The sequence below is a fragment of the Corvus kubaryi genome, unplaced genomic scaffold, assembly GCF_017639235.1.
Source record: "Corvus kubaryi isolate FWS band 111438036 unplaced genomic scaffold, C.kubaryi_AGA036_p1.0 136, whole genome shotgun sequence".
Taxonomy (NCBI): Eukaryota; Metazoa; Chordata; class Aves; order Passeriformes; family Corvidae; genus Corvus; species Corvus kubaryi.
In genome coordinates this window covers 3752930-3780249 of record NW_024580670.1, presented here as the reverse complement: position 1 = coordinate 3780249, position 27320 = coordinate 3752930, and the positions used below count along the sequence as shown (strand labels likewise).

Below are 27320 nucleotides of genomic sequence, written 5' to 3'. Positions count from 1 at the left end.
TTGTCCATGACTATCACAGAACACTGTAAAATCATTCAAAAAGGGATATCTAACACTGTGTAGTGCCCGTGTTTTGGACCACAGGTTTATCCTGACATGCCTCTGTGGAGGGTTCCTGATACCAGGCAGTTTCAAGACAGCAGCAAACAGCAGCTTCTGTACACTCTGGAGAACAGGGAGCCAAAAGCAAGAGTTAAACAGAAGTTGTTCTTCAGACTTCTTTGCTACCAGAGCGAGGATTGGAAATAACAGTGATGATGAGTAACAACACTGAGTATCAGTTATTGGAACAGAGCCTGACGTTTACTTAAGCGCTAATACCGTGAAATTTAACTTACAGTGTCTGCAGGAGGCAAAACAAAAGTCATGCTGAAGTTCTGGAAGAAAAGCTGCTGTTTCAGAGGAAAAGCCTGCCTGGAAGCACAGTCGGTGCTGGCAGCCTCACCTGCCTGCTCACCTGTGGCACCCATCTAAGCAGATCATTTCATATCTTATCTGAACTAATGAGTGCCAGCAAAAGCCCCGAGGCTGCCCAGCAGAGGCTCATCCCACAACTGCTGTCTCTGACTAGTCCAAATCCCTGGAAAAGGCTTGCTTGGAAGCTCCCAGCCAGTCCCAGGCCCATCCCTGGAGCTGCAGCCCCCACACCTGCATGGTGCCCAGCTTCCTGTCAGTGGGCAGCGCAGGAGCTCTGGGTGTGTATAAGCAAATATATTCACACACCACACCCAGCAGGACAGTGCTGAAGAGCTGTGTACTCTCAGTAAGGATTGTTCTGTGTTCGTCTGCTGGAATTAACTTCCAATAGGAACGTCTTTTAAGGACTAGAGTGGGGAAATGTGTGAAATAGCTTTTTCTGCCTTCATTAGAAAAGTAACATTTCCTTAAATAAGGAGTCCAACACGCTTCTAAATTAGTGTAAAATTAGTAAAGAATTGGCAAAACACCAAATTTACCATGTTTTAAGACCATTTTTGTCTCATTTGATGGGGAAGCAGAACTGTCCAAGTGATCACAACTTCGTTATGCTTACAAATAGTATAAAATTACTACTTCTGATTCATGATTATATACAAAATATTCCATCCCAGGGAGTGTTCAAGGCCAAGCTAGATGAGGCTTTAAGCAACCTGGTCTAGTGGAAGGTGTCCCTGCCCATGGCAGGGGGTTGGAACAAGATGGCCTTTAAGGTACCTTTCCCACCCAAACCATTCCAGGATTCTATGACTCTGTAAGACAAAAGTACATAGCCAGAAGTACAATTTTTCAAATGATTCCTTGCTCCATTATTTTACTAAAAAAAAAAAAAAAAAAATTCTAGGAAGATTTTTTTCATAATCCATTTAAAAAACAAAAATCATAAATTAAGAAAATGCAGCACAATACATCTCTTCTGCTTAAAACAAAACTTACAATATGTAATAGATTAAAATGGCATCAACGCCCAGTTGCAACATCACCCTAAATTCCAGCTGAACAAAAACAACTTGACAACTCCCCTTCTTGCCCTCTACCACCAGCAGTAGTTAGGTCCATGGCTATGCATTCCAGAAAGAGCATTGCTTCCTATTAATTTATTGCATTTACAGGGAAGTTCTACAGCAGCAGAAAAATTGCGTGAATACACACAAAAACCACAACTGAAATGAGAAGCAACTGTAAATGCAAAGATCATCCCAAGCCCAAACTTGAAAGGATGGCCTTGAGATTCCAAAATCATTCTGATTAGGTATGCAAATTTCCTTGGTCACCAATAATTTTAGTTCTATGTTGCAAGTGCTGCACAAGCTTCATTTCTGGAAACTTACTGCAACTGCCCTGCTCATGCTATTGACCCATCACAGATCCACTTGGAGCTTCAGCTTAATCCATCACTGAAAACTCCAATCGGTACTTCATACACCAAAGAGTAAAATTTATCACGCAGCTGCTTCTGGTGTTTTCATCTATGGCCATACCTTACTGCAAAATACCAAATGTTCCATGATTTACAGGGACTTACAAAGTTGTTATGGAAAATCACTGATCTCAGCACAAAATTTACTTGCCTACAAGCACCAGAATGATGATAAAACTAAGGCCTTTTTACTTGCTTGACAAAAATAAGCTGCTCTCACTAGCAAAAATTTGAAAACAGTTCATAAAGCTGGCAGCAACCAAGATGTGTATAATAAAATACACAGATTTACAACAAAAACAATTACTTAAAATACTTCTTCTTATTTAACTGTTTATTAAGTTATGTGTAATCCTGAGAAAAGCAAACTGGCTTAAAACTTCCTGGTGAGTAACAAAGTGCAGTTGGCAGCATGAGGGGATAAATGAGTCTGATAAAAATTTAGCATGCAGATTCCCCAAAGCAGCTGCTCATGGTTATTGGATTATAAATTCAAATAACAAAAATATGAGGTAAATAATAGTTTTTAGCACTAAAGCTAGAAACTAGGAATACCAGGCTTGATGTTTTAGAAGTACCTTATCACTGCTGCCAATATATGTATTTCTGTTTCAGACACTGAAATCCTGACCAGTAATGGAAATTGTCACATATAATCGAGCTTGACATGTCCCATCTGTGAGCATCTGCCTCCAGGTTTTGGGACACTCAAATCTCACACTTCAAAATCACAGCAGGAGGGAGACCAAACTTGGAAAACAAGGAACAAAAAGGAGAGATGTGGAGAAAATGAGCTCCCCACAAAAAAACCCATATGTCAGTCACATTCTCAAGTTGATCCCCTATAATTAGTCCAGAATTTGGAGAATAATGCTTAAATACACATAATATTTACTGTTCGAGAAATGCCAATCACTTCAATACCCAACCAGTGGATAGAGAGGCACAATGGCTTTTCTTAAAAACAATGAAAGAACTTCTACTAAGCAACTCTCGAAAAGCACCCTCCAAATATGTGGGCTGGTTTATCAGAGCAAAATTCTGCTATGCTTGCATGATGCTGGAATACTCTACTCTTAAAAATGAACACTTCTCTATCATTTACCAACCAGGATAAGTCCAGATAGAAGCAAAATGAGAAACTACCATTTCTACAACAGATTCTGAATAGACTTAATAGGCCCTAAATCTCTAGGGATGCCATAAAAAAAGAAAAAAAAAAACCAATTGAGCAAGGCAGTAATTTTAATTCAGCGACATCAGACACTGCAGGCTTTACCTAAATGAGCAAAACCTGCAAGCCAAACCTCCTTTTTATTAAAAGAACATCAATGATAGGATTTCCTTTCATATGAAAGCAACATTTCAAGAGCCCTTGAACAGCCAGGAATGCAGCTTTATGACAAAGCCCCAGCCTGCAGCAGCCGTGCACTTTGAGACAGACATCAAGGCTGCTCCAAGGTGGAGCAGACACTGCCCGGCAAGCAGCACAGGGAGCTGGTCCCACTGGTACCAGTAAGTGGTACCCCACCTACTCCCTCACACCTCTGTCCCAGCACCATCAGCAGTGAAAAGGTCACTGCCAGTGGTTCAGAGAAAACCCCACTGCTCAATTATCCAGCTTGCTTTTCTAAACACGCCAAGAAATGAAAGCTGCTCTGAAGGACGGGGCAGGCAGACATGCGTTTTTCAAAAAGCCACCATGTGCTCAGAGGAGCTCTTTTTCCCCATTGTGTTCTCTGAACACAATGTGATAAGTGAACACAGATGTAGCAGTGACATTTGGGGGTGTCCGGCTCCAGCAATCCTGCACACGCTGCTGCTGCCCAGGAAAGCCGCGGGGAAAGTCAGGCTGCCGTCGATAGCTGCCATGCAGGCACCGTGGGAACACCACAGCCCCACAGCACAGAAACTTTTGCTTTCAGAATTATTACTCCTGGGCATGAGGAATTGACCCAGATGGTTTCAAAATTTGCCAGGAAACAATATTACAATACTCAGTTTGAAAGCTTTTCCTCCCACTAGCTAGAAAGCCTTAGAAGAAGCTACTTAGTAAACTTTGGTTCCCACTTGGAGTACCAGTGTGAGTTACCTGTATGTGCCTAGTATGATGTAGGACAATGCAACAACTACCTTTGTAAATAAAAAACTAACAGAAAGTGCTCTCCTACACAACAAAAAGCCAGGAATAACTAATTACAACAACAGAAACATTTCCGAGTTCTCCACAAGCCAACTTCTGATCTGCGGATAACAATGATAACTACTTGTCCAGACAAACTCATTTTTCAAGAAAGTTCTCAGATAAGATTATCTTGAGCATAAAATGCTGATTTTATTGTCCTACCACTGTTTTCATCCTGATGACTCCTATTTTGCAGCTTTGCACATACTCACGTGGCTTGTGTTTATTTGTACATACATGAACACACCCAACCAAAATCCTGAATTGCCATCAGTCTGGTACAAGTCCCAAGGAGGGAAAGCAAGCGAATTCAGCGAAGAGTTCCTTTCCCCCCACTTCTTAATTCTTCCAAACAACTCTGGTGTTCCATCCTGGAGAAGTGGTTAGTCTCACTGAAAACTACCGGTTACACTGTGATCCTGCGCCAGCGGCAAATCACTCCAACTGCCCTGGCACCATCATTTAAAGTCATTTTCCATTTAAAGACTCTCACATCAGCACCAGCGCAGCCTTTCATTACCCATCCCACTTAATACCCACAATCTCTCCACAGCTCACTCGCTCGGTCTCCACTGACCAGGCAGCACACAGAGACTGATGTGCGGATTACTGGGTTTCCTAATGCTTCTCTCCCCGCTGGCCAAGCGCGGAGCTCTTGGCAGCCTGCCTGACCCGCAACACGTGTGGGTTTGTCAGCCTAATGCACTCTGTCATCCGCACAGTCTCGGCGCGAAGCGGGCCCCAACAGCGTGTGCATGGCCACAGCCAACGGCTCCCAACACTTCCAGGTACTTCACTTCCCAGCACTGGTGGAAAAGGAGGTACAGAAGTGAGTGTCTGGGTGTTTGCCACCGTTTGATTTCCGAGAGGCAAATACATGAGGTAAGAACAGCAGCATCCAGCATGATCCTTTAACAAAAGCTGGAGAGTCAACACAAGGCTTTCTCGTACAAAACATCCGTCCTAGCTTGACTGTTGTCTTGCAATGACTCAAAATCTGCCCAATGAGAACATAGATCTGAGTAATTTCTTTTTATACAACCTACCTTCCGCTAAACTAAACAATGACAGTGAAAATTCAAAGATATGTGCTCAAAAATTATTTGTGACCGAGTCAGCTGTCACTCATGGATTTAAGGGGTTGTTGTTAAACTATCCCTATGCCTGCCAATTAGTCAGGGCAGAAAGAAATGAGGCTTGGGCATTTTTCTGTATAAAAGACATACTGAGGTAATTTCAGGTGTGAGACAATGCATCAGCCCTGTAAATCCCACTGTAAATTCTTACAGGATGAATATACCACAGGAAATACCACCAACATGCAAATAGCAAATAAATGCAAATTTACCATCATGTATAACTAAGAAGTGTCATGAAAGTGAAACTGGTTTGTAGATGAATGAAATACAGAAACCGGCAGAGATGTTACTTGGAAATTGAAGAAAAGAATACTCAGAACACAGCTGAAGTTTCACTTCCTCTGTACAACAGAAGGGAACAGAAAGCTCAAGAACAGCTTGGCACATCCTCTACAACCTCCTCAGACAACACACACTGCCCTGACACACCAAGGCTTTCTACTGTGTATCTGATGTCATGTTACAGATATTTTGTGAATTATAACAGCAAGAAAAGATAAAAACTACCAACTATGTAACTAAATACAGGGATTTTTAGACAACATATCACAAACTTTTTTTTGTGCTAATAAACACATACCAACTATTTTAGAACAGCAAACACGGTAACAAAACAACTAAAGGAAAGACACTAGTAAGCTGGGTTGGGTTCTGGTTGAAATGAATCATCCAGCTCCCAGCATCACAATACCCAGGCACCTCAGTCTCAGGTGTATTTATTAAGATACCCCTTGGTTAGGGTTTTTTCCTTTTAACTACAGGGGAAGTTTTTTTTGAGCTCTGAGACTACACCCCACTGGTGATACACATCTACTAGATTAGAGAAATTACTCGCTTCCGGATTTACAAAAATGACTCAGTGGGATTCTACTATGTTATGCTGCTTCCTCCTCTAATTTCTTACTGGATTTGTGCAGCTAAATGCTTATCACTAGAATTTCCAAGTTAAAGCAAGCTAAAAACAGAACCTTGTTTTTACTCGAATGCATTGCGGAAAACGGAGTTGAGCAACCACTTCCTAAGGAGCTCCTACCCGCACTCTGCACCAAAACTGGGGAGTATAAGAGCACAAGCTTTGGGGTTGGCATAACTTTGTGAGCAATCACACACATATGAACCATCTAGAGGAAAAACAAGAAAATATTTCTCAGCACCATCTCTTTTCATAATCTCCGGGGTCACTTTGAGCAGCAGCAAGCGCCAGGATTCAAACCAAACAAGCCTTCCCCATCTGTCTGCACTGCCTACATGAAACAGCCCTGCCTGTTCCTGCCATTCCTGCTTCCCAAACCCACCTATTCCCCCTTGATGAGCCCACAAAGCCAGAGGGGTTGGCACAGCGCAGTAGCAGCTTTGTCATTCATGATGAACAGCAAGGAAGGTTCTGAGTACTGAAGCCCCAGCAGGAGTGGGGCTGTAAATACAGCCTGACCTGGAACCCAAAACGTCTGCTGACATCTTTAAAAGCTGAGTAGCAACTTGGAAAAACTTGCAGGCTTAAGCTGACTACCTGAAATTGGTCACTACTAAAAACACTGGGGTATGTGAGGCAGGAAAGCAACCCCTTCATCTGCAATAACACAAGTCTTTGCTTTTCCACTAAGTTTCCTCGGAAGAAATTGAAGCAATCAAATACCACAGAAAAACACATGGAAATTATCATTATGGCACAAAAACAAAAGCAGAAAAGCTTTTATGTGCCTTCTTTTAACAAAAGAAAGTCGCTTGACTGACTTGAGCCCACGCCCCGAGGCAGGGGCTTGGTTTGGTTTTGTTTCTGTTTATTTCACAGTTTCCTTGTTTATTCAGCTTCTTCCCTCTCCCGGTGGCAGCCAGGGCAGCCCTGGCAGGCAGCTCCATCCAAAACCAACAAGCAGCCCTTGATCCTGACAGCCACTCCATGCTGCTCTTTGAAACACAGATAGCCGTGTCCTTGTGAACCTAGAAAAAGCTTCAAGTCTTCCCCAAAGGAAAAGGTAGCAAATCACCTCAGAGCTTCCTTGAAAAGAATTCCTGTTTTTGACCCCAAGTGTCACATTAAGCTCAAAGAAGGTAGTGGAGGTGAAGAGGGAAAAGGCAACAAGTTACACAGCCAAAGCTTGATGTCGCTTAAATGCTACTTACACAGTGGCTAGAAAACTACCAGCGTGAGTTGGAAGAGAATCCTTTGCTCCTTCCCTGGAGGCTGCAGACATTTCCCAGAGATGCTGGTACAGATACCAAATGCTTGGGAAGCATCTGGTTTCTCTGCTCACAGACAAATGCACTTTGGTGGTGTTTCAGACAATACATCCTACACTGAAGTTTAACCTCAGTGACACCAATTCCACCAGCTTCAAGTGAACTTCTTTTGCCTTACACAGGCAATGGACTGACTGAGGGATCAGGACTGAAATAAGAGTAACATGAACCTTTTAAATACATTTGTAGCAGAAAACCTGGATACTAAACACCTTTTGCTCCTTTCGCCACCCCCAGCAGTGCTCCTCTTTGCTCTACTTCCTTTGGGAATGGTGAGCTTGCATTAAGGTATATATCCAGGTCTCTCATTCTCCTAATCTCAGATAGACCCAGCCAGCAAAAAAAGCAATGTGCTTTTCCATTACTGTACTGCCCCAACAGTCCATTTTCTTTACAGCAGCAACAAAACCACAAGTTTCATCAAAGCAGACAGACTCCCATCACAGTACTTCATCAAAAATGTCTCCAAGAGAAGGTGTTTCTTGGCAAAGTGGATTTTTAATTTAAACAGATGTTGTCTCAAAGGCTACTGTCTCAATGACTGACACGTAGTGACATAAAATACCTGATAAGCTTATAGAAGAACCTTGAATGATAAAGTCTAAAGAAGCTGAACTGTTAATGGGCAGCATGCACAATGCCCACTGCAAAACCAGGCCACAAAGCCTTTTACAAGCTATTTCTTCATTGCTTCAAAACCAAAAAACCACCACAACAGCTTCACACTCATCTTCTTTTATAACACAGGTTCCAGCAACAAAGTCTTATTCTGTATTTCTTTTTTCATATCAGCAAGAATGCCAGGTCATTTATTCCCCATTTATTCTCACAGGAGAGTATCATTCCCGTAACACAGGCTCTAAGTTTTCTGTCAGAATTTTACAGACCAGAAAGTTCTCCATGCAGATAAACTATGCTAATCCTATATGCACATACCCTCCACACCACACACAGGTGCACAACGAACCTGCCTGAGTTACAAGTGATGAGAAACCTTCTGGATGCTGCAGTACCTTATAACAAGCATTTTACAGAAAGCAGCAGCAACAGTAGTACTAAGGTTGTGATGATCCGCCGGTTTAAGTTCAATGGGATCTACAGGAAGATATAAGCTTAGTGTAAATCAACCCCATGAACTTGAGAAATAGGCCCTCCGACTTGCAAGCCTGCTTTCATGGGAACTACAGAAAACTGGAAAAGTTATTCTAATATTTCATTAATTACTGCAATCACAGCATCTCTCAAAGTCTTTCAACTCAGGTAAGATGTTCTTGTATCAGCTGGACTGATTTCTTGTACTGATCTAAATTTCCCCCTTTTCAGAACTGTTAGGAACAGTCCACCCACTACACAGGTCTTGGCAGGTGAGGTTCATCCAGATGCCTCAGGACAGAGAAGGAAGATGACTGGTAGGCAAACACTCCTGGAAAAGCAGGAGACAGTGGAAGAGGCTGGGAATAACTAATACCTGCCTACCCACTGAAGCACACTAATTATAGAGAATAATTGAACAACTGCTTTCCTTACTCAGGGAGGTGCAGATAAGAGGCATGGGCCTTCTCATACCTCGGATGGGAGTTTAAAGTGCTCTCAGCTGGCAGCAATGCATAGAAAAAAGTCACCGGCTGTGACAATTAACAGCTTCAGTTTAAGTCTCTTTTGTTCAAGTGACTAACTCTTCCACTCAGACACATTACATGAAACAACCCTTCCTCAGCTAAACAGATTTATTCAAGGCACACAGCTACAACCCAAATGTAAAACCCGTAAGGCCCTTGATGTTGGGGAAGCAGCCACACTGTGTTTTAATGCTGTGGAGTTAAAGGTGTAAAGTGGATGAGGGATCCAGTGTCCTCCTACAACCTCAGCAATACTTCACTGTATCAACTCGTTCTTTTTTAAAACCAGATTCTCATGGAAACTCAAAACCAAAGCCATGCACCAGCCTGCAGAGGAAAAGGAGAGATGTCTACAAAATGAGTTACTTCAGGACATGCACAGACATGTGAAAAATGACCTAGAACTGAGGGTAAGCAGCAAATCCTTAAATGAGATGTAAAGTAAGGTAGGGATAGATTTCACTTAAGAAGTTGTTTACTAGCAAAATTCCAGGAAAAATGTATTTCAATTAAGAGACCTATGTTGATTTTATCCACAGTCTGTCCACTCAATCACCATTTCTCAGAATTGGATGCACGGTGGGAATTGAATCTCTTTGTGGGAACAGGTGTGAACACTTGCTGGAGCTGTGTGCAGTTCTGCCTTATCTCTGTTCCAAACACAACACAACCTTCATTAAAACCTCTCTTCATTAAAGCATCTCAGTTGTGAGATTTTTGTACCACTTGCTGCCTGAATTTGAAAAAAAAAAAAAACAAACCAACAACACTTTTTTCTATAATACACTTTACAGAGGCTAAAAAGAGACTGCTTGCATAACAAGTCTTATGCAATTTCCCAAATAAATTTCTACCTTTGTTGGGGGGAGAGGGGGGGGGAGATTATGATGACTTGAAGATTTTCAAGGCTGCAGATTTGGCTTCAAAAGCTAGGAGTCCACATGCCATTCAAAATCTTACTTATAATTATTGCCACCACATCAGCACCCAAAGATCCCATCAGGAACAGTGCCCCAGTGTAATAACAACCTGACAAAATACACAATTTGCCACCAGAGTATATACCCTAAAGAAGAGTCTGACATCAGCTGAAAAAAAACAAACCCAAAAAAGTCACCAAAATGCAACTTTAACTTTGTGAACCATCTTCAGCCTGGAGTAGTTTGCCAGAGCAAATACAGCAGTAAGGTGTCTCATGTGGAAAACCTAGGCTAAGAAAAAAGCCCACCAGAACACCATGCAACTGCATGATCATCACGAAGATGTTTAAAAAACAAACAGCCTTCACACTGTAAACAAGCAGGTACTTTAAGTCACACACAATCCAAGTAACTCATAAGGAGTAAACACAGAAGTAAAATAATGAAGCCCAAGCAGCAGCACAGAGAAAAATAAGAGAGCAAGGGACTTGTCCAACAGACAAATTTTGACAAATATTTTCACAGGTCTGAAAAAAATTTTCTTTTCCTTAATTTTTTGTTGTTTTTGTGATTTGGCCTTTTCTCTCCACTGGTGTTTCTCTGATCTCCACTCAGCCCCCAGCACACAGGGCTGGCACTGACACCGACCCTGCTGCGGAGCAGGAACAGCCTCATGCCCCAACCCCTGCTCCAGCTGCTGCTCCAAGCGGGAATCTTAAACCCCCACCCGGGGCACAACTGCAGCCTTGTAGCTGCACTGGGAATACGCTGAAAGTGTCAGTGATTCAGAAAGGAAAAGAAGCCTTAAATTAATTTTCATTGAAAATTGAAGAGGTCTACTGCAAGTTTCAGATCTTGGAGGCCCAGGGGATTTTCAGCAACAGCTTCAGCTGGGTATCAGGGAGCAGAGGATGGACATCAAGCCTGGCAGAGGCAGCATCCATCCCGCCAGAAACTACAGACATTAAATTACACTTTCACAACTGAGCTAATCAGCCTCATTCCAAACAGGAGCTGCATTTATCTTCTCGGAACAGCAGACTTTTCTTAATTATCCAAGGTCAGTGGCAGTGAATATTGAGCAAAATGACTTGGGGAAGCAATGTAGATAGAAAACAGGAGGGCAGGCAGCCTTACACTTGCTTAGCAGTAGTATCCCATTTTAAAATAAAGTAGCTCTTTTTAGAGATGAGAATTACTTTCTAATTAATCACCACCCAACCACATCACCAATCATATTTGACAAGGTACCTTATTAGAAACAGAAATACTAAGTTCTGTACCAGCAAAATTCTCCCTTTTTCGAAGAATCACATAGGTTGGAATAGTCCTTTAAGACAGAGTCCAACCCTGCACTGCCATGTCCGCCACTAAAGCATGTCTTCAAAGACCACACCTACACATCAACTAAGAGAAAAAAACATTTTTAGATGTTGGAGTGCAAAGGTTTAGGACAACTGAAGTGTCCAGCAGTCAGCTTAAGGAAGAAAATTACATTATTTTTTTATCAAACTCACCCAGAATTAGAGCAACACCTCAGAATTTTGATCACCATCTCTGTGTGCTTAAGATATTCACAGATGTTAATATAAAAACCTTGAAAGCACTGCACCTCCAATTCAATCCCTACAAGACAGGAGGTCTGAGGTGCACAGACTAACCTGCTGCCTTGCTGCAATACACAGCTTTGCCTGACAGGTTCGAGCTTGTCACAAAGCAGAAACTATTCTGGAAGGCTCAACAGCCATTTCAGCTCCCCTAAAAACACAAGTGGTTAAGGGCTGACAGGTACTGCATAGCAGAAAGGTATTGCGTAATTGCCCTGAAACGTCTGTTCAAGAACTCCACAACAGAAATGCGTATTATTCTCAGGAGCTGGAGAGTTATTTCATGTGGCATCCATAATTACACAGCAGCTGAAAATTTCTGCAAACACAGAAGCAAATAATAGCTCCAACAAGCCTGACATGAGCAGTGTTCTTGGTTTGACCACGGCCTGATGAGGACATCAGAGATAAAGAAAGGAAGGGGAAAGATGCAGAAAGGTGCCTCCATAAGTCTCGTGATGGAACTGACACATCAGGAACAAACCTGCCCTGACCACAACGGTCCTGGGACAAAGGACACCACCCTTTAAATGCACAGTGGTCCTCAGGCAATGCAGGGACTGCACGGGGCTTTATCTCTTTCCAAGTTACATCCTGGCTTCCTAAGCTTGTTGGGTACATTATATAACTATTAATTACACCGCTGTTCAGTGTGCTTTTAACTGCAATGATTCAAACTGCTTCCAGGAGCTCGCTAATCCAAAGTACAATCCTCTTGACAGCAACTGACAGATTCGGAATATTCAGTTCTAGCTGAAAGGAAGACAAATCAAACCCCTCATCTGTCTGCTGCAAAAAGAGCCAATATTCCTGCTGACCAGACCCACAGCTCCATCAGGGGCTGGGACACACTGTCCACAGGACAGCTCTGGGAAGGAGCAGAAGCCAAGCTCTGCTAACACAGCAAAGGAAGACTTCTTCCCAAAGGCCACCTTCAAATTTAAAGGGAAAATAGAAAATTGGGTCTGGTTTGCATTTCCTCACAGGCACTGAAAGGTTTCAGCCATCAGCTCCTGGACCCAGCAGACACCCTCCTCGGACATGTGCTCTGCCTGTGCCCTTCCCAGCCACTCTGCCAGCCGGAATCTTCCCTGCAAGCTCCAACACAATTCTACATGCATTATTTATCCCTCTCACTAAGTCATGCGGTGGGGTAATTACTTAACTATTGTAATGATATTTTGCAATGGCTGTACTCTGTTATACTGATTTTCATGAGCTTTCTTTTGCTGTGTGTATTGAGAAAAGAGCACATTTTCCTGAGGTATAAAAAAAGCCCAAGTTTGACATTTATTTCAAGCCTAAGAGCCGGATGTCAAAAGTGAATCTTCAGAATTAACAATGTATTCTTAATTAAAACAATGTTAATATATTATTGGATTTCTGCTGTATCTGCTAACAACCACAGATGACATGTTTTTTCATTAATCTAATGAAATATAAAAATAGTTATTAACTTTTTGTACGTGTTAATGACTAAGTTTTTCCTTCCAATAGAATGTTGTTTTCCTTTTAAAACTCTTCGAGACCTCAGTTAGCATAATTACTAAACATTTGAAAGCTGAGACACTGGCAACATTTTTATTAACAAACTCAAGTCAAGACACACTGGCATGTCTTGCTTACCACCACATTAAACTTTACTAGGATAAATGCTCATCTCAGACTCAGAGAATTGGTACAGTAAAACACTGTTTAAAATCAGTCCCTTCTATATACTCAACATGATGTAAGCTACACAGCAGAGCAATTAAACAATTATTTATGTCTCCCTACCCCCAGGATGCTCTTCAGGCTATTCATGATTCAAGGTGTACTTGCAGCAGTTTTGTGGAGTGACGAACAGCATTTCAAAAAATGCAACAGTCCTGGTAGCTCAGAACTGGTTGGAAAACTTTTTCTGCCTGGAGCCAGCAATTCTTCCAGGAGGAACTTTACTTTAAAAGCTGTTAACAATAATACCCTGAACTGGCACAAGCAAAGAAAGCAACAAGCCACAGTAATCGACCTGTCTTACCTACTAATAATGTGCTGGCTATACAAGCAAAGACATGGATACAACTCCAGGGAGAAGGAATATAATCTTTTTGATACCAGTGAGCACGTATTTGAAAACTGTAGCTCTGCAAAATTTGGTAAATCTCTTGGGTTTTCCTGGGTATTTTGTTTCATTCTGCTTGAAAACAAGAAAATGTTTGGTCACCGAGATGCTCTCTTTTAAAAAAACTAACCCAAAAACAAACAGAAAAGAACCAGATCCAGAACTGTAGCAGTCTCAGGCTCTGTTCAAACTTTAGAGGCTCTAGGAAGACCAAGAGCTACGAGCAGTCTGAGGAGCCCTCTGCTTACATGGACACAGACCACGTTACTCCCTGAAGTCCTAACTCATTTCTCAAATCTTTATCTATTAAAAATATCTACCTGAACAAACAGTCTTGGAAAAAAGCAAGATCACAAAAGACAACCGTGTTAAGTTTTATGTTAACTTATTCCCTTGCTTCTCAACGCATCGATCCCGGAGGCCTGATCCAGCCCTTGCAGCTGACAGCAAAGTGCTGCACTGACTTCTGCAGCCGCCGGACATGACTCAAAAAATCAATTCAAGGGGCAAAGGGTCACATTCTCCCCAAGCATCAACTACCTGTTGAACCAAGACAGACTTGCAAATGCCAGCACACTCAGAAATAAAGCAACCAGCTGTTATTAAACTCATTTCTTAGCACAATGTCTGTATTTCCACACCCGTGACTAAGTAAACCTGCTCCTCACACTACACCTTTGTGGAAAAAAAAAAAAATAAATAAACCACTCATGCTTGTGACAGGCTTTTATAAACAAGTGAGTGTATTACACAGCTGTACAACTTCAGAGTTTTGAATTCAGAGTGCCAGTGGGAAAGTCAGTCTGGCTTAAAACTCAAAAAAAATGGCAAGAGGGGAAAAACTAGAGAGATGGAAATAAATCCAAACTACTGCTCAGTGCAGTCCTTCATTGTCCCTGCACACTAGGGAAGACCCTGAGAACTGTAACAGGTACATTATAATGGATCTTCTTCCATTACTTGCTTGGCATGCTGGGCCATTGGCAGTAGGAATGCCTCTTTCAGACACAAGAAGTGAGACTGTCCTCATGTTTTACATCTTTGTAAGTGCACAGGCTGAACGTGAAGGTGTGATCTCCCATGCATTCACAGGGCAGGTATGCAGCACATGGGCATGATATTCTACCTGTGTTCTGTTTGTCATCGATTTTTCTACCAATTTTTTAATTTGTGATTGGGAAAAGAAGTCATCCCCTTCATAGGGACAGGACAGCTTTTCCTTACCAGAAGGTTTCACTGTTTTTTCTCTGAATGCTGATTCAGCGTCTCTCAGGCCAGCAGTGTAAATTCCTGGCATGCACTTGTACATTCCCAGATGATGCAACCCAGGAGCCTCAAGGAACCCTTCACAGGTCTACAATTCTGAATGCAAATGTGTGGTCCCAGCTGGCAGAGGTGCTGCCAAACTGTCACTGTCAATAAGTCATCTAATGAAGCTCAAAATTTCACAGTTTGAGCTCTGCTATTCCAGCCCGTCCCTGTGGACGGCCCCACAGTCCCACAGACACTAACAAAGCATGTCTCGGATGCATCAGATCTTCTTGACCTCAGAAGTTAAGCAATTTACAACAAACTTGACTCACATCCGGCAATAAGTATGCTTAATTAATGACTCTTAATTGCTGCCAGAGCCCTATATTCCCACACCCTTGACAAAGCATGTTCCTTGATCTGCTAACTCCTATGTAAAATTGCACAACTCTGACAACCCCGTGCCTTTAGTACCACATTCCTTCCACACTTCAGGAGCGAAGACATCGCTGTACATGAGAGACATGAAGTGTACAAAAAGTACCCACTACACAATTCCAGCAGCCCAACATCACTTGCTTTCTGGCTGCCCTTGCTCTTTATTTTTTTAACCATTATCTATACAGTTCAGAGAAAGGAAGATAAACACAGTTTGTTAGGTTTGACTTCAAGAGCAGTTTTTGAGAAGACATTTCAGAACCTGAAGTGCTTCCTAAAAATGAACTTTACCTCCTACAAGCTGTATGTGGACTTCATAGTGCATTTACTTGACAGAGAGGTAAACCTGTGCAGGTGAGTTACCTAACTATCCAGATTCACAGCAAGTTAAAACTCTTTTCTTCCCCCACACAAGAAGCAGTGCCCGAGCTGCCAGCACCCTGCTCACAGCGCTGGAGGGTACAGGAACACCCACCAGCCACTCAGAATAACCCTTTCCTCCCAACATTTACAGCTTCCGTGTGTGCCCTGTTGGAACTGACCATCTCTGCACACAGATTCTGCTTACGCAAGGTTTGCAGCCCTGTATCCTGTAACAGGAGCACTCCTGCCCACCCCGAGCTCCTGATGGGATCACGGCTATGCCTCCCAAGAGCCCAGACAGGAGCAAAGCAGCCATGGAGGAACAGCAGTTTGCAGGTTAACTCACTCTCCCTGGGCAAAGCTGGATGAGGCCCAAAACACAAAGCTACCTTGAAGCCATCTCAGTGCTGCTGCCACGCACCAGCACAGACCCAGCTGTCCTTTGGACAAGTCACTCGCCCTCTCTGCCTCATGCTTTGCCTTTTGCTCTGACAGAAATCCAGCACCATCACACACTGCTGCAGTAACTTCTGCAACCCACAGGCTTCCCTTTCAACACTTTTCCTCCAACTAAGACCCACCGTCCTTCCAATCAGGCAGCTGCCAGTCTTTTCTCCACAAGTCAAGCTACTTGTGTGTAAAACCACTAAGACACACACAACTCCCCCAGAATAATTCACCATTTTTATGGGCAGCATTTTCACGTGATGCAGGTTTACAAATTGCTAGTACTATGCTGAATGACAAACATTTCCTAAAGCTTATTAAGTATTTCTGTTAAATTGATCCACACCCATAGATAACAAATGAAAATGGTTTTATTTCTCCGCAAGGCACCTGTAATAACGGAGCAGTGGCAGCAAACAGGCACCAACCAGCTCCCTGGTCCTATTAGCATTACAGAGGAAAGCCTCCCCTTCTGCTGCTAATGATGTGCTCTACCCTGTATCCCCAGGAGACAAATGACTGCACTGGCTGATTGACTCCATCACAGGGCCATCATCCATCAATGTATTGCCTCGCTTATTGAAATCTCATCTCAGGAAGAGAAAGTGCTCAGTGCCACTTCCGAAAAAAACAGTGAGAGCACTTTCAGAATAAGAGCTCCAAGATATATAATGAGAGCCAAATATTTCAGCAGAGACACACATTTCCAGCAACCTGAACAGATCAGCATGCTCTGTCCACCCAGGACAAGTAAGATTTATGTCCTTCTGCTAAACTAGATCTTTTTTCTTTTTAATTAAACAAAGGAATGAAACACATACCATACACATAAATTTCTCGATCAAATTATAACACAGACAGTGAATATAATCATACAGATTAAAAACGGCATCCCAAGGATATTTAGCTAGCTGACTTGCTAAAGGGTGAATTCCAGCATCTCTTACACCTAAATCACATTAACATCATACAAGCCCCACTGTCATCTGCAAATAGAGGTGAAAGAAAATTTAAATCCTTCCATGTATTTATTTACTACATGGACAACAAAAAAAAGGGAGCAATCCTATTCCATTAATAAATACTCCTATAATTTATAAAATTATTATAAAATGCTGCATATTTGGGACTGGGGTGCAGGGAATAACCAACACTCACCACTCATTGGGCAGTTTTCTGATCAACTTTACATCACTGAAGCCACCAAATCCCAGCAGTTCTGCATCCTCTCTCCCCCTCCCCAAATCGACCACGTGAATCTGCACATGAATTACCCAGACACAGCTCCATATGCACAAAAATAATTTAATTCAGATAAAATATTTTAGATTATGATCAGTCTCACTTCTGTCTACTCAAAAATATAAATCTGAAGAAGGCAGCTTTATCTCAGGCAAGATATTTTGTCTCACTTAGCACCTCTGCATGTTACAAACAATTCATTATAACTCTGAAATCCCTATGAACAATCTGCTCGAGAAAACATGTTTAAACATTTATTCCTTGTTTAGCCCTAAACAAAATCCAAAACTGACTTGTTTTGCTTCCATTTTATTTAAAGACAACCAATTTGGTAAGATCCTAAAACTAAAGTTTTTGGAACTTCTGACCAGAGAATCATAAAATTGCCTGGGTTGGAAGAGACTCTAAAGATCACCTTGTTCCAACCACTCTGCCATGGGCAGGGACACTTTCCACTATCACATGTTGCTCCAAGCCCCTTCCAACTTGGTCGGGAACAGTTCGAGGGATGAGGCAGCCACAGCTTCTCTGGGCAACCTGTGCCAGGACCTCACCACCCTCACTATGAGGAATTTCTTCCTAATACCTAATCTAACCCTGCCCTCTGCTCAGTTTGAAGCCATTCCCCTTGGCCTTCATGCCCTTGTAAAAAGTCCCTCTCCAAATTTTTAGTATGTTGATCCTTGTGGCATAAGGGTGTACTCCACAATCCCAGGCCAGTGTCTCGGGGAAGACCACATACAGTTCAAAATCAGGTCTCCTGGTTTCATGATCAATATTTTAGATCCCTGTGGGCCCTTTTCCTTGTGCACTTCCAGTATTACTTAACAGAAGATTGGCTGTGGGTGTACTTTGAACTGTCAGAAACACAGAGAGAACTTCAGGAATAAAATACTACCGAAGCAACACCCAGTTTTAACCAATTAGATTTGGGTTTTGTAGGGAATACTTGAGATTCACATTTGGAATGCACTGAGCTACTGAACAGTCAAACAAAACCCACTGGGCCAGCGAAGAGAAGGGATGCTTTTCCCTCTCACTTATATTTGAGCCAGTCAGAATTACTATCTTTCTCATGTTTAACAGGCAGTGATTTTGCTGATGTACCAATTAGCACTCTGCTACAAAGAACATGCTCCTAATTAACAGCTGGTTTATGGGAAGAGCAATGTTAAGGATTTGGTTGTACCTCCAGATGTACCAAAAAAGTACAAAAGGACCTCTGGTTGATGTAAAGGAAATCTGTCTGCACAAAGAGACAATCAATGTATTTAGCATATGTCAGCTGTAAAAGGAACTTACATAAACATAATGGAGGCATTTCCACACTATTTCTGTTGTATCCTGTAATCCTGGACATCTGCTTAGGGTAGCATGGATGGGCTACTCAGTGTTCCTGGTCTGCTTTTTTTGCTGTGCCCTTAACATGAAATGGCAATAAGGGTAATTTGCCCTTACCTGTCTGCAACATGCACACTTTAAATAAGTACTCAAACCCTCCTGGAAGACCCCTTCCCTCTGGAAATGCCCAAATTTCTCCTTTTACCTTGTGAAGAAAGAGCCCAGTGCAAAGATGCAAACTACAGCTGCAAGACACAGCCACGGAGAGAGTTTGTATGAATCTTATTTCAGGTCAGAACTACGCGTTACAGAACTCCAGCGCACCTTGCAAGTGACCTACATTACAGGACTGGAACCCACTAACCTACAGAACCACCTGAAATCCCACAAAATAGGTCAGTGGGTTTCCTCCTAAGAAGAACTCCCCAGACAAGGAGAGATGCACGTGAAATAAAGGACAAGCAGAGCACATGCTTTGCCTGATGCAGGAGCCACGTGTTTCACCCTGCTGCCATATTCCTGCACGCCAGCAGGACTCCCCAGAAGTGCCATGAACCTGTGTGTTCCTCACTGAGGGACCCTGGAAGGACCTGTCTGTTTGTTCAAGCCCAATGGAGCAGGAAGAAAAGGAGCAGTGCCACAGCAAGGAACAGTAAGCCTACCAATAATGCAAAGCAGCTAGAGTACAAGCAACACCTGATTCAAGATCAGCAGTGAACTTGCCTGGAGTTATGGCAGGGGTGTCCAAGTTACAGCACAAAAGCCAGGTGTAGCCAGCCAAAACAATCTGTCCAGCCCACAGCACACTTCTTGACTCCTTTCACCCCTCATGAGGGTCTTGGGTCTCATGCATTTTTTTCAGGGACCTAAAAATTCAGCCAAAACAGAGTCCCAGAGTGCTGCACACTGCTGCGAACACCAACACTGAGCACAGGACACACAGCCAGGATGCCACAGGAGCAGAGGGTGGCCACAGGGAAAACACTTTGTATCCACCACTTCCCCCCTCTCAACTATCACTACAGGCAACACTGCACACTGTCTTATTTCCAGTTCACCCAATTCCTCTCACCAGACAAACCCCACATCAGGGTGCAAACACACCCACGAGCCGTGCAAAGGCAGCAGCCCCTCCGAAGCAGCAGCTGATGGGAACATGAAACAATCAGGGCAATTAAGAAAGGCATGCAGAGAAAGTTGCTCCGCATTCCTCTGCCTACCAGTTCCCCACAAGGACCTGTTGGGAGCCAGGGGTCAGCATCCCAGTGGACGCAGTGTCTGCTCACAGCAATAAAAGAGAGTTGCATGCCCTCTCCTCCTACACGCACATACATACTTTGATTTAGATTCCCGTCTCCCAGAAAAGCAGCCTATGGAAGAAAGGAGAAATGAATAATATCCACGCTGCATATCATCAGTGATGTATTAACATGCTCAGTGTCGCAGTTTATCCATTAGATCTTTAGAGAGTCTTCAAGAGAAATCAGAGATTGACACTAAACCCTACCACCCACAATTACTTAACCCAAACGGGTAATCTACATAAATATTATCAACACCCCTTATCCACGCTGAAGATTTTACTATTTAACAAATAGATCTTTTTACCCTAATAAAAAAAGGAAAACAACAGATATAGCTGTTATTCCTTAGTAAGACATTGAGAAAAAACCACAGTGGTGGAAGCAAAGTGAGTCATGGGAACCACCATACTCCCCACTGCATTTGCCACCCACAGCTTCTCAGGTACCCAAATTTGACAACCATAGCAAAGGGGTATTGCCTTGGTGCTGCACGTCAACACTGAGGATTCTCCCCGCTGAGAATTATTTCCCAGAGGTGCTGAGATCTAAGAGAAATCCTGGGGTGATGGTAATGAGATCATTAATGCCAGAGCCAAACACCATAAAGAGCAAATCAGGACACAACTCTCACTTCTTTCAAACAGCCAAAGTACAAGACACAGATCTTATGCCAGGGTTATGCTTGCACCAGGCTGACAGATAATCTGAAGCTGAACAGTTTCATCTGCTCAGCTGAAGCCTCACAGACTAACTTCATGCTAGTTTAAAAAATAAGTGTAGCACGAATCTGTACCAGAAGTCAGTTTATAATGGATCAGTACTCCAAGCCATGTGGCCGAGACACATGTGGTCCTGCAATACAAGTCACAGATTCCAACTTGGTGTGTTGTCAAACCACAGCCCCAGAATCAAGGATTTGCTGTGAACCATCAGCATTGTCTGCTTGTCAGATGGTGTTTGCTCCTGCCCTTGGCTCCTCTGCCCTGGTGGGTTTGCCAGACCTACAGAAGTACTCCCCAAATCCACAAAGTAACAGCCACTTACTTTTAGGCAGTGCTGGCAAAGAAGGTATGAGACAACAGAGATTTCAGCAACTCCCAGCACGTGGGCAAACATTTTGCAAATAGGTATTGTGCATTCCAGCACTCAGCAGTACCCAGGCAGAGTAACACTGCACCCCCATTACCAGAACAGCAGTCCCTGAGGGGACACATCCTCAGGATATGGATGGTCCAGTGGAACAATGGCACAACTCCAGGCTGATAGAGCCCATGCTTCACTCCTCCTAATCCAACAGCCATTTAAATTCAGCAATCAACAGGAAAAACAGGGATGATTTAACAATAGATTTAAACAGCCAAATAGTAAAACAAATATTCCAGAGTAAAAGCACCAACATCACTTCCACAACAGCTTTTTTCTAGACAAGTTCTGTATTTCACTTTTATGGAAATTAAGCCACTTAAAGGCCAGCTATGATGCTAAATAAAACCCACCCTAATGCAGGTGAAAGCTAACTTGACAGAACCAAAGTAAACCACTTGGCTTCCAACCTACACCACAACCACACATCATGCAAGGGTTTTCAGAACAGTCCTGCAAACACATGGCAAATAAGCAGGGCACATATTAGTTGTATGAAGGTCAGGATCATAAGCCTGATTCCTCATTCCAGGAATAGCAGGACTATCTGGTGCCTATTCTGGTCAGCCCAGCTTGGATGCAGAAGAAAATACTTTTCCATAGTGACATGGACAGTAGTTTGCATCCTTCAAGGTGGTAGTTCAGATCTTGCAAACATGAGAATTTTCTACAGAACTAAAGAGAAACAAAGGCCAGTATCTGAGACATCTGTTCCATACAAGAGAATTCAGTTCATAAATATAAACAGTTTTAGCTCGGTCTCCCCTCAAAAATAAGGATGGCAAAAGGGTGAAGCACTACTGATATCACTCCTTGGGCTCTCCACAATGAAGTGTACATTCACATCATTTGATGCAAACTCCAACCCCTGCACTTCAGGCATACAGGTGTTAGCAACAAATAAAACAGAAATGCTTGTTCAATTCATACCTTGCAGAGGACACACACATTTCAACTCAAATTTGTACTAAAAGCTCCCATTGCTTTGTTAATTTGCATATCAGACATACAATTGTTGCTTTCACATTTTCCACTGACTTTAAGTGCATTTCTCTCTACTCAAGGCACATTCATGATAAGAGGATGTGGAGTGTGGAAAAGGAAAGTATTCATCCCAAATTTAGAGAAAAAAATAACATCAGAGAAGCTCCACCACATCACATCGCTTGCCTATTCATCCAAAAAGAAAGTTTCAAAAACCAGTTTCTCTGAAATCATAAGGAGGGGAGCAAATACTCTCCTTCACAATGAAGTCTGAAAACAATCCCAAGTAGAAATACTTCACAGCCCTGCCTGGGAGGAGAGAGGAAGTTACAAGAGGTGTACGGGAACACAATATATGTAAACCATCAGAGAACCAAAGGAGAAGAGGAGCAAGAATGCCATTAAGAAAAACAAATAGAAACAGAGAGCCATCACCTACCCCCAAATAGGAACTCACAGGAAATACAAGGCCAAATCCTGCCCTCGCATTCTTAGGAAATCCAAAGCAAACTTTCCTTCCGTGTTTGAAGAAGTAATGGATATTGGAAAGGAACATGCATCTCTGGAGCAAACTTCCCAGCAGAAGCTTCAATTCCAGTCTTCTCCTGAGTGCAGGAGCTGGTGTTGCTACACCAGAGCAAACCACCAGAAGAGCCACAGGACACCAGTGAAAGTGGTGACCAGCACCAGTTCCCTGTGCTGTGACACCAATAACAACCTCCAGGAAAGGAATAAGGCACTATAAACCCCAGCTAACAGCTGCCCACTGCTCACTCCCCAGCCAGCTAAATCATCATCTCACCCAGCTGAGCGCTGTGATGAACAGAGCTGGTGTCTTTGCCATCATCCTCACAGAAGTAAAAAAAACTCAACATACTTGCCTAAATAGAAAGTGATAAAAGTTTAACCATAAAATAGCAAGAATCCAGGTGAGGAAAGGAAGCTAGTGACATACTGTAACAAATCCAGTACTCAAGTGCTACAGGTTTAATGTAATCTTTGCAAAACAATTCTTCAGAGATGGATTTGACCTAATTTTTATTTAAAAGTGCACCTGAAATATTTATAAACAGCTCCTTGAAAAAACAGTTGAGTGCAATTTAACTGTTTAGCCTCTACAATGATTTTGACTTGGCAGGTCAACTCTAAAACTCACTGCTGTTTGAAGCTCCATTTACGAGATCCTAGGGAAAGGGGATAGTTGGATCTGAGTAGATAAAACTTCTAACTGCTGCCAGCCACCCCTCCCACATGCCAACAGATTATATTGAGTCTGAAGAAATATACACACGGTGAGAATTAGCTAAGGGCCTCACCAGTTCTTAAATCAGAGAATATTTATCAGCCAAAGTAAATTCCACAACAAATAACTGGTTTCACAGTGGAGGGAGGGGGGAAGTAGGTCATACCAGATCTTAAAAAAAAAAACCCTGGGCATGCTGTGATTGAACACAATAATTTGATGAAAAACAGTTGCCTCACCATGTCTTTCACTACTTGGTTGAGTTTTTTTTTAAAGTGAGTTTGATAAATTTCCTGTAAGTGTTATTGAAGTAAGTCACAATGAAGCAAGGCAGTTTTAACTGTGGAAAAGTGTCATCAACTTGTCAAATTGCAACTTAAAAGTCAAGCTCATCAGACACCTTATATTTCAAGTAATAAATTATCAATCATAACTCATCTTTACATCAGTCATTTATTTAAAAAATTCTGAATAATTTCCTGGCATTGACTCGTACATCACATACTATAACATTCAAAGTAACATCACAAATAGCTCTGACCTCCCAGAACTTCCCAACACACAATGCTCTCTCACAACACTCAATCACTCCTGCTTTCTGTTATATTTATTCATAAATTATATAAATATGCAAGAAGACATGATGGGCCATTGAATATTTTAAATACTTTCTCAAATTCTACAAACAAAAGCAATTTTAAAAGCAGCAAAAATGAATAGAAAGCTGATGAATTAAATGAATTAAAATTAGAAGCCATTCATAAGGGTCCATTAAAAGCTAAACAGAATTACAATGTTCTAGACCCGAGGATCACATCTGCAAGTAAGGCTACAGCTCTTAACCTGAAATCATCGACTGCTATCGCTCTTAATGGCCCTTTAAAAGACAAACCATCCTACTGCTGCAACAAACAGTTTGAAAATTATCTTTAAAAAAAATAAAAACGTAAGGGCATGTGAAAGCAGGCTGATGCTCTCCAAATGAACAGCAGCATGGTGGCCAATGAAAATAACAGTGTCTGATACAGGATACATCCCATCTGGGCTCTATATCTGATTAGGGCTCTCCTCCCACTGACACCCAGGCAGTGGTGTGACACTGCGGGAGCGTGTGGGGACTGCACAGCCGTGCTCCGGAGGAGCGGCTCGGGACCAGGCGACTGCAGGAGCAACACATTCCACCTGAGCCAACGGGGAAGCCAAGGAAACAGAAACACACACCAATCAAACGTGCTGGGAAGGTTCAGCTGCACGACAAAATGAGACTGAACAAGTCAAGAATCAGCTCCAGGTACACACAGAACACCGCTGTCCCAAAGCTGGACCTTACTCAATGCTCTAACCACGCTATTTACAACCGGATTGAGTTCAACACCTCTGTACATTTTGTAATAAGAACAGATACTTGTAGCTGATGTGCATCACAAAACACACAGTGAAGCACTACAGCGCTCTGTTACTGTAACTCAGAGAGTTTCAATGGCCCGAAAACATGCTCCCCATTAAAAATGTAGGCACTTCACATTGTCTAAAGCACAGTGCGAACAATAACAACCCAACACGCTTTCACCTCCTTTGTCAATCAAGCCAAGACAGCCAAGTCATGCAAACAGCCTGCTGATGAGAGCACCTCAATACACAGCTGCACTCAAGGAAAACGACGCCTTTCACAATGGAAACCTCACAGACTATTTCTTTGGCAGAGCACCGCAATGGGAACTCAAATTTGGAAGGTACAATATTAACAAAAATCAGAAATCAACATGGTAGAACAAATCACAAGAAGAAAGAAAGCAGAGCACCACATGCCTGCTTTAGCGTCAACTGATACATCCAGGACAAACTTTCTGAACCCTCTAACTGAGAACTGGCAAGTTTGGGAGCTTTTTTTTTGAGATTAAATTAACTATTCCATGTCAGATTCACCGCCTCATAAAGACCTTCACAGTTTCTCGGAACAAGGCAATCAGAGAGACCTGACAGCTAAAGCTTTCAGAAACCCGCACCATTCCCACACTGAGCACAAAGCCGATTCCTTTCTGATGACAACAGTCACCGAGAGATCAACATCTCAGGGAGAGAGTTATTCTCACGGCATCTTTAGTTTCAGCCGTTTCCTTTCTCACTCCCTAATCCTCAGTCATTTCTACTCCTGTAGAAAACACAGGTAAACCTCCACCCAAACCACAGAAAACCACCTGCCCCAAACCACAGTCAGAGCGTTTCTGGCTGGCTGTGCATCTCCAAAAGGTTCTCTGTACACCAGCAACAACAACAAAAAAGCGCAGAACAACAAAAATATTCAGGTTGCTGCCACATCCACGAAACACATCTTCCAGCTCCAATTAAACGCTTGAAAGAGAATTTTTAAAATCCACAAGCTTTTGAACGGGGACAGAAGGGACTGCATCGGGGGAGAGAGGGGATGAAACCAGCCGATATCCAGGCAACAGCGAAAAAAATCAACAAGTCGGCGCAGCCCAGCGCGGACCACAAGCCGCGTTGAAAGGTGCGGACGTACCTTGTGGAGGTGCCTTTCCTGACATCGCAGATGCTGCATTTGAAGGCTTCGGCGCTGTTCCTGAAGGTGCACACGCTACAATCCCAAAAGCCTTCGTCGGCTGCAGGTTTAGCTTGCCTTTTCGGCCTTGAGGAGGGGGAGGGAGAGGGGAAGCGTGTGTGTGTACGTGTGTGTTTGGGGAGGAGGAGAGAGGCGGCGGGAGGAGGAGGGAGAGGAGGAGGAGGAGGAGAGAAAGAAAACACACACATGAGAAACCATGTTACAGAGCCCCGAAACCCAGCGCCTGCTCGCACCGCCGCTCTCCCGCGGGGCCGGGAGCAGCCGACAAACCCTGACCGGGGCCGGGCCCGGAGAGGTGCGGGGGGCGCCGCGCTCCGCCCCGGCCCCGCCGGGCCGGGCCGCCCGCGTCCCCCCGCCCGCGGCGGGAGGGTGGGAGGGTGGGTGGGCGAGTTTGCGGGCTGGGAGGCGCGTTCCCTCCTCCACCTTGTTAAACCTCCCTTTGTCTGGGAGCGGCGAGTGCGCGGAGCGGGGAGTGCGAGCGAGCGGAGCCGCCATGGCTGCGCTCGCACCGCACCAGCCCTGGCACCGGCGGCAGGCTGGGAGACACCGGCACTCCTCCTCCTCCTCCTCCTCCTCCCGCTGCCCTTCCACGCTCCCTCCATCTTAGGAGCCTCCCTCGCTCCCTCCCCGCCCGCGGCCCCCCCCCCCCCGCCCCGGCCCCCCGCGTACCTGGCGGGGCGGCGCGGGCTCGCCGCCCCCTCCCTGTTCGCTCCCTCCATCTTAGGCGCCCCTCGCCGCCTCCCCCCGCCGCGGCCGAGCACACGCCGGCGGCTGCCAGCCGGGGCCTACCCGCCGCCATCCCCTCGGCCGGGGCCGGGGCAGAGGCAGAGGCGGCCGCGCCGCGCTCCCTCCATCTTACCGCCTCTCCCCGCCCGCCCCCGCGCCCCCGCTCACCTGGTCGGGCTCTTCTTGTCGCCCATGACCATGGATCGGGGCCGCCCCTGCCCTGCGCACAAAGAAAGAGGCGAGGGGAGGGAGGGCGGGGGGACGGGGCTGCCTCCGTCCAGCAGGCTCCGGCTGCTGCGCACCCCGCGCCGCCGCTCCTGCCGCTGCCAGGCTCCGCTCCGGACTAGCAGCGCAGCGCAGCCCGGCGCCCTCCCTCCTCCTCCTCCTCCCTCTCTCCCTCCCCGCGCCGCGCCGCTCCGGCGGGCGGAGCTGCTGCCGCGCCGCGGCCAATGGGGGCGGCCCCGCCGCCGGCCCTGCCGGGGAGGGAGCGAGGGGGGAGGGGGAGGAGGGAGGGCGCCGGGCTGCGCTGCGCTGCTAGTCCGGAGCGG

At 44.2% G+C, this 27320-nt stretch overlaps 1 protein-coding gene across 1 annotated transcript in view; it reads right to left on the bottom strand.

The window, feature by feature from the left end:
• LOC121657827 (RING1 and YY1 binding protein) overlaps nt 1-27153 on the bottom strand; it is a 42726-nt gene extending 15573 nt beyond the window's left edge. The window contains exons 1-2 of the mRNA XM_042013965.1: nt 26941-27153; nt 25987-26112 (exon numbers count right to left, since the gene is read on the bottom strand). Of these exons, the coding sequence (XP_041869899.1) occupies nt 25987-26112; nt 26941-26972 (158 nt within the window). The 5' untranslated portion in view covers nt 26973-27153. The remainder of the gene's footprint in view (nt 1-25986; nt 26113-26940) is intronic.
• Between the last annotated feature and the right edge of the window lie 167 nt (nt 27154-27320).